General features: G+C 36.2%; 1 protein-coding gene and 1 long non-coding RNA gene across 2 annotated transcripts; both read right to left on the bottom strand.

The window, feature by feature from the left end:
* Positions 1-2,386: 2,386 nt before the first annotated feature.
* Positions 2,387-3,287, bottom strand: LOC138914940 (uncharacterized). The gene is made up of 4 exons (XM_070219649.1): positions 3,113-3,287; positions 2,874-3,057; positions 2,713-2,815; positions 2,387-2,659 (listed from the first exon to the last, which is right to left on the bottom strand). Exons 1-4 carry the CDS (start codon positions 3,285-3,287, stop codon positions 2,387-2,389), a joined length of 735 nt encoding a protein of 244 aa, XP_070075750.1.
* Positions 3,288-7,903: 4,616 nt separating this feature from the next.
* Positions 7,904-9,710, bottom strand: LOC138911968 (uncharacterized). The gene is made up of 3 exons (XR_011417595.1): positions 8,852-9,710; positions 8,681-8,791; positions 7,904-8,622 (listed from the first exon to the last, which is right to left on the bottom strand). It is a non-coding gene; the product is annotated as an uncharacterized lncRNA (long non-coding RNA).
* Positions 9,711-10,901: the final 1,191 nt, after the last annotated feature.

The raw sequence follows: 10,901 nt of genomic DNA, 5'->3' as shown, positions 1-10,901 counted from the left end.
CTCAAAGTTCGAAAAATGCTGAAATTGGCCAACTTTCCAGAAATCTCAGAGGCAAACGGATGCATAGTTTGATTCGATGTATAAGTTTTTTAAAAGATACACTCTTTATCTTTCGAACTCCATACTTAGAATAATTTTTTTAAGGCAGAAACAAATTCTAGAAAACATAGTCAAAAAACATAAAAGTATACAGCTGCGGTCAAAATAGTAGTAGTGTTGCCGCCCTGGTTATTTTAAAGTTTGTTGTTGTAATTGATCTTTTCCTGGTAATATTGTATTGATTATAATTTTACTATTAGACTAATTGGATAAAAAAAGTTACAACATCCAACTTTTAAAAACACAGGGCGGCAACACTACTACTATTTTGACCGCAGCTGTATGTTTTTAAGTTTTTTGACTATGTTTTCTGGAATTTATTTCTGCCTTAAAAATAAATCCTAAAATTATTAAATTATTAATTATATTTTCAAAAGTAGATGATGTCTATAATCTTATCACCCTGGGTCAGTCATTCTTAAAGTTGGCCACCTTTCTGCTTTTCGAACGCCTAACACCTGATTTGGCTTCATTATATGTAAGTTTTAGGCAGAGAATTTTTTCTTGGTTTTTGGCGGTTTCCGGTTATTGTATAAAATTAAAAGTGCCCTTAATGTGTTGGCCGTGGTCTACTTAGTACATTTGCTAACCGCTTTTAAAGCCAAACCTCTTAAATTCAAAGAAATTGGACTTCGAGTTTTATTTTCTGATCAAAAAATAAAACTCAAGGAATAAGTTTTATTTTTCAATCAGAAAATAAAAATCAAAAAGTAAGCGTTATTTGTCAAGCGGAAAATAATACTCAAAAAATAATCATTATTTCTAGAGTTGAAATACAACTCAAAAAATAATCATTACTTTTAGAGTTTTACAAAAAACTCAAAAAATAACGATTATTTTTGGATTAATAAATAAACTCAAAAAATAATCATTAAAGATTGAGTTTTTGGATAAAACTTATAATCATTACGGTCCCTGATAGAAATGAATGCTGTAATAGCTACTGTTGTTACAGCATTAGTTATTAAGGACAAAGACCATAAGAAGCGACCTAGATCTTGTTGGGTTAATCCGTATTTGGCCGAACGTCTCAAGAAAGGACGGTTTACAACAGATGTAAGATTTGCAATAAAAAAAAAAACTACACTATAAATATCTTATTTCACAGTTTGAAGATTTAACACAAAACCCGTCGCTCTTTTTTGAAAACTTTCATATGAGTTTGGTCCATTTCAAAGAATTGTATGAGAAGTTGGAGCCAATTCTTATTCCAAAAATGTTTTCTCGTTCTGACTCTACTCGCCCCCACGAAAAATTGGCCTTAGTACTTGAGTAGTTGTCCCGCAAATCGCTAGAACTATTCATTAAACTTTCAACCTAGGTATCTAGCTTCGGGTTCTATTAAGCAAGCAACGCGTAGGTTCGTTAATTGATTTGGTGTGCACTGAAATATGCAAGAAACTTCAAAATGAAGTACCCCCCTGGACCAAGGAAACAATGCTAGAAAATGCAGAGGATTTTGAAAATGTGTGGAATTTTCCTAACTGTGTAGGAGCGATTGACGGGAAACATGTTCCCATTAAGGCCCCACCTCAAAGTGGCAGCGTATTCTTTAACTATAAGGTAGTTTTAATTACCTGAACATATCGTCTTATTGGTATTAACTAACTGATTTCTTCTTGAGGGGTTTCCACTCGATTGTAATATTGGCTGTTAGTGACGCTAAATACAGATTCACTTATTTGGATATTGGAGCGTATGGAAGTGAAGGAGATATAAACGCATTTTCTCATTGTAAGCTTGGCAAAGCCATCCTTCTGGACCAACTAAATGAAGTTATGGTGCCATATTACTTGGTTGCAGATGATGCATTTCTTTTGTCGAAGCGCATTATGAAGCCGTATAGCTTGAAAAACTTAACTAAAGCAGAGTTAGCTTTCAATTATCGGCTTAGCCGAGCGCGAAGAGTTGTCGAAAGTGCATTTGGCATACTAAGCCATAAGTGGATGGCCGTGCACAGAACTCTTTTGTGCCATCCAGATAGAGCTAAAAATATTGTCGCTGCCTGTTGCTTACTCCACAATTATATCCTTAGAAGATGCCCATTGGAGTATAATCCAGTACCCAATACAGAACTTAATTCTTTGCCTGCTGAATTTACTCAATTTCGTGGCAGAGTACAGGAATATCCTAAATATGTAAGAAATAGCGTAAAGAACTATGTCAACAGTCCACAAGGATTATGTCCTTGGCAAAATAAATAAGCCTAAGTCACCGAAGACCAAGTTATTAAAAAGAATCTTTTGGAATTTTTGTTTTTTGTTTTAATTTTATTTTAGTTATTAATTTAATCCTTGCTTAAAGCTTTCAGCGATTCCTCGTGAATCAGATTGCCAACCTTAATAACGGTTAGCTGGGCCTGTTGATATGGCATGTTTTTCAAAAGGCTGTCCCAGTAGCCAAGCGCGGATGCGAATGGTGAAACTTCCTTCTGATTTTGATTGTTGATATGGGTATCAATAGTTTCTTTAGATTCCTTTAGATATCCGCCAAGCATCTCTACTAGAGCCATATTTTCATTGCTCTTCGGCTTTCCCTTGCCAGGTGTCGCCTTTTGTTTCTAAAAATAGATGGTGGGTTAAAAAAGTCCGAGAATTTTAAAATATTACTTACATAGTCATAGCTGCTTTTCGGCGTTGATGCGGAACAGCTTGAAATTTCATCGTCGAGGAAGTCAATGGACTCGTCGTCTTCAGTGAAATTGGTGTTGTATGTACTAAAAAATTCGTATATCATATGTTGTGTGTATTTCATATATAGGATAAAGGACTTACGTTCTTTTTGTGGAGAAGTCGGGCAAGAAAGACATGCGGTCGCCAAACTCCCACTGCACCTTTGGTTGGGACTCCAAAGCGTCCCCGCCATCTGCACCACTTTTTCGGAATCGTAGGGAAGCCTGCTTACGATGGTACCTATAGCTTTCTCGGAGAGAGGTTCTCGCATCCTTGCATTCAGTAACTTGTTAAAAATAATAATGTTAAATAATTATCCGTGCTTATTGATAAAAACTTACCAGTTTTTTCTAAAGTTCCGGCAATAAACTCCCAATCCTCCCTGACAGCGTTGTTGTCGCTATGCCTAGCGTCAGTGAGGTCCCAAATTGAGCCATGGTTTTTCACGCAATGGATGAGCAAGTTTTTTTCATCACTTGAAAAACCTTTGATGCGCTTGCGGCGTTGCGAACTCATTTTGGTTAAACTAATAGTCTAGTCACACTGTGTGGGGTAACCTATCGAGTGAGCCAATAACCCGATTACTCCAAAAAAGTGTTTCCACTTGGTTAACTCCAAATATCGAGTAATGACATCTAGTGTTTGTTGTTTGTGTTGTTCATTTGACTAGGGATGCTCCTTCAACGATAGGAAATAAATACAAAATATACCGAAATATACAAAAAAATACTCCGAAATACCAAAGACCCTAAAAGTACCCCACTTTTGCCCACATCTAGTTGCCTATACACATCCTATGTAAAAAAAACAGGGTTATGTCAATAACCCCATAACTCCATAACTCCACCCCAGTGTAAATAGACTATTAAAGTGACAACACCGAAAGTGACATCTCCGAAAATATTCGATAAATTAAGTATTTTTTTAGTTTTTTTTTTTGTGAGGCTGAGTACTGCCTTCCAAAAATGTCGACCAAAAATTTGGCACCAAAAATTTTGTGACGTTTTTTTATATGAAGTTTTTTGTTTTGGACGACTTTTTGTTGGGTTGAGTACTAAGCCTTACCGTAAAGAAGTGGTATAAAAATAAATAAATAATTAAAAAAAATTCATTTTTTAAATCGTTTAAGGCGATTGTATGTATTGTATGTAAGAGGCGTTGTGGCACTCTGACGAAACAAACTTGCGCTGCGTAAGAATGCTTACCTTTATAGCCTTAATAGTCCAGCGTTCTGTCTGTCTGTCTGTTACCTTTTTGAATGTTGTCTGCTCGTCAGTGCGTCAGAGCTTCGGCATCAAAGATCAACACATATTGGGCTCAATAAAGCTACCATATTCCAAACATAGACCCCAAGAAAGCTTCACGCACTGTGGTGACCACAACTAGCTACAAAACAATCAGCCTAAATCAAAAATTCGAGCAACAACCATTAAATATTTCAATAGTATTATACCAGTATGCAGCCTTAAGCCTTTTTGCTAGATAACACTATTTTGTATTCCATTGGTACCTTTTTTGAAACGAATCAAGAGCAGCAAACTGTGCTTAAAAACAAGAAAGGAAGCTACCTTCGGCCAGCCGAAGCTTATATACCCTTGCAGATAAACAATGCTCACTCGGTGCAGTTCCAGAGATTCCAGATTCAGCGTTTCTATTTATGTAAATTTTGTTTTTAAGTAGTCAAGAATCAAAACGCCTACTTCCTACAAAGTTACAATAAATTTTCTTATATTTGTTTGACTATTCCTATGGGAGCCTTAAGATATAGTGGTCCGATCCGGCTCGCTCCGACATATGTACTACCTGCAATAGAAAGAAGACTTTCGGGAAAGTTTCATCGCGATAGCTTTAAAACTGAGAGAGAAACGCATAGAAACGGACAGACGGACAGACGGACAGATGGACAGATGGACAGATGGACAGATGGACAGATGGACAGATGGACAGATGGACAGATGGACAGATGGACAGATGGACAGATGGACAGACGGACAGACGGACATGGCTAGATAGACTCGGCTATTGGTGCTGATCAAGAATATATACTTTATGTGGTCGGAAACGTCTCCTTCACTGCGTTGCAAACATCTGACTGAAATTACAAGGGTATAAAAAGAGTAAGTAACCGTAACCGTAACCGTAAGAAATGGTATAAAAATAAATAAATAATTTAAAAAATGCTTCTTTTTAAATCGTTTAAGGCGATTGTGTATGTTAGAGGCGTTGTGGCACTCTGACGAAACAAACTTGCGCTGCGTAAGAATGCTTTCCTTTCTAGCTTTCTAGGACAGGAAGACGGACATAATACTTTATATACCTTACAAGTAACTGGTATAATTAGCTAGGGTTTTCTGCAGCTTCGCTTCGCTTCGAAAATCAAGGTCGAAAATTTTGCAAATATGCATGTAACTTGGCTATATTGTATACCTGAGACATTTCTTTTTCCAAAAAAAACAGTATTTTGTACTAAGCTAACCAAAATAATAAACTTGTAAACAACAATAATTATACTGGAACCAAACCATCGAACGGCTGTGTTTTATATCAAATAAAAACAACTCTAAACGAGGTAAAAAACTAGTGACGATCGCACCTTCAACGTACAAAAGTTCTGATATCAACTTTTGTGACGAAAAATGATTTTAGATGCGACTAAATAAGTACGCTACCTAAAATTTACTCGTTCGGCCCGCTTTAGCAAATATTTAATATCTACACGAAAGTTTTCTGTTGTAGCGTGCCGAATGAATAAATTTTAGGTAGCACTTATTTAGTCGCATCTAAAATCATTAAGTATTTCAAAATACCTTTTAAACGAGGTATAGCACATGTCTGTACCTTTAGTAGTGTAGAACTTACAAACAAACGACATGTAGCTATTTTTAGCTTTTTCCCGCTAAAGTAGCGGCTTTTTCCAAAAGTCGTAGAACAAAAGATTCCTATATGGAACTCTTAAGTGCAAATTTACTGATTCCATGACCCTAAAATACAGTTCGGATACCCTCCCACAAAATTCAATACTCAGGGAGCGTTAGTTGTTCGAGCTGGCAAAAGTGGCTATTTTCGTATAAAAATAACTTTTAAACGTGACTTTTTGCAGTAATGTGTAATATACCAAAATTTAAGGAATCTCAAGGGCTATACAGTTTAAAGTTTTAAAGAAAATCGTTAGAGCCGTTTTTGAGAAAAATAAAAAAAAACTAAAAAAAAAGTTTTAAAAAATTGTCTTTTGTTCATATCTTTTTTACTATTACATTTACACAAATTCCTAATAGAAGGCGTTTATAGCATTTAAAAATACCTTTCAAACGAAATGCAGCACAAGTCTGTAGCTTTAGTAGTATAGAAGTTACGGTTTTCCGAATTTTAGCTATTTATAGCTGTTTTCCCGCTAAACTAGCGAGTTTTTCCAAAAGTGGTAGAACAAAAGTTTTTTATATCGATGTGATGAACGTCATATCAAATTTTCAAAACTTAAAAAACATGTTTTGGACAAACTGACAAACTGACAAACAGAATTAAATTTTCATTTTGGGAAGACGTAGAAAATCTTACTTTGGCTATAACTTTTGAACGGAGCGTCGGATTTTATTATATGATCCCTCATTCGTCGGGTATTTTCAATGGAAACACAATTAAAACATTGCGAGGGGGCATTTATCCCCACCGGCCCCAACAGCTCCAAATTTCGAAATTTGCATTTTTTCACATTCACTGCTCTCTCCCAAGCCAATTGATTTTCTTAAAGTCTTGGTATGCAATCCTTTAAGTTTTTGCAATACCTTTCGATTGGTGTATTACTCATTACGATCGGACTATCACAGCAGATTTTCAATTTTGCGGCTATATAATAGTAGTCCCCTTCGCACACTCTCCTGGTGCGCTTCGTCAATACATGGACTGCCGTCCATAGTGATTGGTCCGCTGTTGATTTATTTTAAACCACGAACCACTATTTAAATAAATATATTTTTTTGTGTGACTAGCAACATAAACTTATTCTCACAATATAACCGCTTTGTGATTGAGTTTTTAAGCAAAACTTAAACTAAAATCCAATCAAAAACAATAAACAACGCTGTGTCGTTGTGTGTGTTTGAAAGTCGTAACACTTCTCAAACATGATGACGTCTTCTAACAAACGCCTCCGGAAAGATACTGGAGCCGCACAAGACCGCCTGTCCGATGCCCACTCGACGGAGTTTTTGGATCTGATGAAGGTGCGTTTTCTGGAGTAAAAGATGCAGAGAAGCGCATCCTCAAATGCCTCTCGGAACGCATGGATGATATTGCGGGTAAGGTCAAACAAACAGGCGCACGGGTACGGGACATCTTCCCAGCCGGGTACCCAGTTGTCATAGTAAAAATGGAAAACGTGCGAGAAAAAATCACGATAAGTTTACGTTCTTTAAATTAAGGAAAGTTAAAAGTTTTCATCCCATATACAGTGGCTCACAGCTTATTTCGTGCAGAGGTAAACTTAAAATTCAAACTCGTATAGCTAACAAACTATACGATAATTTACCAAAATTTAAATGCAGTTATGTTAGGTAGTATTCTGGCCCTTATTAACCCACTTTTCTATTTTAAGATTCCATAGAATAACACTTATAATTAAAAAAAACTAAAATCATTGACTTTTTTAATGTCACAGCTTATTTCGTGCAAAGCTTTAAAATTATTATTATTTGTAAATTAAGGCTACAAACGTGTTTTTTTATTTTCTTCATTGAAGCGCCTATTATTAACAATTTTTTTTTGGAATTTTAAATATGTCAAATACACTAAAAAAAAGTTACATGCAAAAAAAATAAAATAATCAATTAAAATGTTTAAATGTATATTTTCGTATTAAAAATGTCGAAAAATGTATCCCAAATTTGCAGAATTTATTGAGCAAGGACCCAGTTCTCAACTATCCATGATCGAACGCTTCTTACGAAGGAACTAAGTGGTACCAATAGGCCCAAAATGCATCCTGTACAATAGGATCTGAACCGGAACAGACTTAAATTATAATGATGGACGTTGATGCACTACGAGCAGTACAAACAAGTGGCCCAACGATACCAAGCACGTGCTTGTTACGCGCGGGACCCTTTATCAATTAGGGCAATAATGCGAGTTCGCGAGGAAAAGACATGAAACCAAATACTACAAATACTACAACTAAGATTGAAGCAAATGAGATAAAATTTTAGTTTTTAATACGGGGATAGATGTTGAAGTGCAAATTAAATGATAAAGATTGTTATAATTTTTACATAGAACACGAAAAGGCTCATGCAGAGTAAAATTTGATGTACATCGAGGCAAATTAAGAGGGTAATAATTTCGTGTTAGTCTAACGGGAACATTAAAAGTTAAACGGTTTACCAGTTCTACGGAATCAATATCACCTCTTATAAGATTTTGCATAAAAATAGTACCAAGCATTATTCTACGGTTTTCAAGTGTAGGTAAATTAAGCAATAGTAATCTACTCTGGTAGGAAGGTAGCCTTACGTTTTGATCCCAGTTCAAACTACGAAGGGCAAAAAGAAGAAATTTTTTTTGCACCGACTCAATACGGTCGATGTGCACTTGATATTGTGGACTCCAAACTGAAGAACAATATTCCAAAATAGGACGGACAAGGGAGGTAAATAATAATCTGGTTGTATAAGGGTCATCAAATTCCTTTGACCAACGCTTTATAAACCCAAAAACACTCATAGCTTTATTGACAGTGGCCATTATGTGGCAATCAAATTTAAGTTTTGGGTCGAGAAGAACACCTAAATCGTTAATTGAATATATACGGTCGAGTGGTGTATTTTGAAGAGAATAACTAACAAACGTAGGAGTGCCCCTGTAAAAAGTCATAACGTTGCATTTAAGGCAGTTCAGATTTAAAAGGTTGTACTCACACCATCCCTGAAAACAATCAATATCTGACTGTAAGTTGAAACCGGACCTTACATCTTTATATGATAAACAAAGCTTAACATCGTCAGCGTACATTAGTACACGAGAATGAGCTACGATAGAGGGAAGATCGTTAATAAACAAAGTAAACAGCAAAGGGCCTAAATGACTACCTTGAGGAACTCCAGATGTCACGTTGATCATTTTAGAAACAGCGCTCTTAAATATAACCCTCTGAGTCCTACCATTCAAGTAACTTGAAATCCAAGTTAATAGATTACATGGGAACCCAAGCTGATCTAATTTGAATAAAAGGAGAGAGTGGTTAACAGAGTCAAAGGCCTTACTAAAATCTGTATATATAACGTCAGTCTGCATGTTATTCTTATATCCATTTATTACAATAGATGATAGTTCAAGAAGGTTGGTGGTGGTCGATCTTCGCTTAACAAAACCATGCTGACACGGTGATATTAGCGAGGAACATAAGTGCTGCAAATGAGAAGTAATAATACATTCAAATGCTTTAGGAATTGCCGACAATTTAGAAATGCCTCTATAATTCTGGGCATCCGCCTTCGCACCCTTTTTGTGGAGTGGAATAATGAAAGAGTCCTTCCAGATAGTTGGAAAAACTGATGATGAAATAGACAAATGAAAAAGTTTAAGAATCGGTTTACAAATGGTTGAAGCACAAAACTTAAGCACACTCCCAGGGAGTCCATCAGGACCGGGAGAATACGTTGGCGTTGTTGTTGCTAAATCCTTTAAAAGAGAACTTTCGGTAATTACAGGGGTAAAAATACAATTAGCCCTATTTAAGTGGTTAGGGTAGGTAGGGTTTGACCAAGCAGCCGAACTATAAGTAGTTTGGAAAAACTCGGCAAATAAGTCCGCAATTTCAGAATCCGACGATGCCTCTTTTGAGTTTAAACGTACCGATGAAGGCAATGCCGAAGACTTACGCTTGGCATTAACGAAGTTATAAAACTGCTTCGGATCATTTGAAAACTCGAGTTTACATCGATTTAAATACATGGAATAGCAATGACTGTTGAGAACATTAAAATCTGAACGAGCCACAACATATTTCGTAAAATCAGATGGCTTTCCCGTTTTTTTATACTTTTTATAAGTGTTGGATTTAAGATTTTTAAGTCTTTGAAGCTCATTGTTGAACCAAGGAGGCCTGTTTAGCTTCGGAGGAAGACTGTCAGGTACGCATTCGTCAAAGAAAGTGTTTAAAACGCTATAGAAAAGTTCAATTGCACTGTCAATATCCATGCAATTGTACAAATCAGTCCAATTATATTGAGAAATCATGTAGTTTAGTTTATTATAGTCACATTTACGAAAGCATCTCCTTTTAGTTTGAGGAACTAAAGGAGAAAGGGTATCAGTACAGGGGAGGCCAATTGTCAATTCCAAAGTTGGATGATATTGGTCTTCAGGTACAACAAGTGCGTCAATTCTAGCTACAGTGACTTCATGCGGATCTAACACAAAGACAAGATCTAATTGTCTATTTAATGAATTTCGTATAAAGCTTACTTGCTGTAACGATAATTCTAAAAGGCCATCCACAAAATCATGGGCGGATAAAGGAGTAGCGACAAGTGAGTCAGTGGGAAGAGACCAAGAGATATTTGGGAGATTAAAGTCACCCAAAACAATCAAAAGGTCTCTGTTAGAAAGAAAGGATAGAACAGATTTAATAGCAGACAGATGGTGCTCATAAATTATTAAATCAGAGCCAGGAGGAATATAAGAGCAGGTTACAAAAATAGATAAGGATTGAATGGAAACTTTGACACTAACAAATTCAATATCGTTAGGGATATGAATGTTAAGCCTCTCCGATGTTAAACTAGAGGTAACGGCAATCAGAACACCACCCCCCCTACGCGTGGAGCGATCGGTCCTGTAGGTGTTAAAGTTCATTGACAAAACTTCAGAGTCAGATATCTCTGGTTTCAGCCAAGTCTCCGTAAAAGCCAAAATATCTTCAGTAAATGCAGAGGAGTCAGCATAAAGCTTTGGTAGCTTCATATTTAGTCCTCTAACATTTTGATAAGCCAAAAATAAACCTGTTAGTTTTTTGGCACAGTGGAAGGCCTATTATTAGGCACAGTGGAAAGCCGATTATTAGGCACAGTGGGAGGCCTGTTATTTGTTCTCGGTTTATTGGGAACAAATTCTTTTATTACCAAATCATCTTTAAGC

Source organism: Drosophila takahashii, chromosome 2L (assembly GCF_030179915.1).
Source record: "Drosophila takahashii strain IR98-3 E-12201 chromosome 2L, DtakHiC1v2, whole genome shotgun sequence".
Lineage (NCBI taxonomy): Eukaryota > Metazoa > Arthropoda > Insecta > Diptera > Drosophilidae > Drosophila > Drosophila takahashii.
The sequence above is the reverse complement of the archived record's forward strand: the minus strand, read 5'-3'. Positions and strand labels throughout refer to the sequence as shown.

What these genes read in the sequence shown, in the direction of transcription:
- LOC138914940 (XM_070219649.1), bottom strand. Translation starts at nt 3,287, where the DNA reads ATGAGTTCGCAACGCCGCAAGCGCATCAAAGGTTTTTCAAGTGATGAA. An exon ending in GACTTCTCCACAAAAAGAAC is followed by an intron (nt 2,816 to 2,873) that starts GTAAGTCCTTTA and finishes CGAATTTTTTAG; the next exon opens with TACATACAACACCAATTTCA. An exon ending in CGAAAAGCAGCTATGACTAT is followed by an intron (nt 2,660 to 2,712) that starts GTAAGTAATATT and finishes ATCTATTTTTAG; the next exon opens with AAACAAAAGGCGACACCTGG.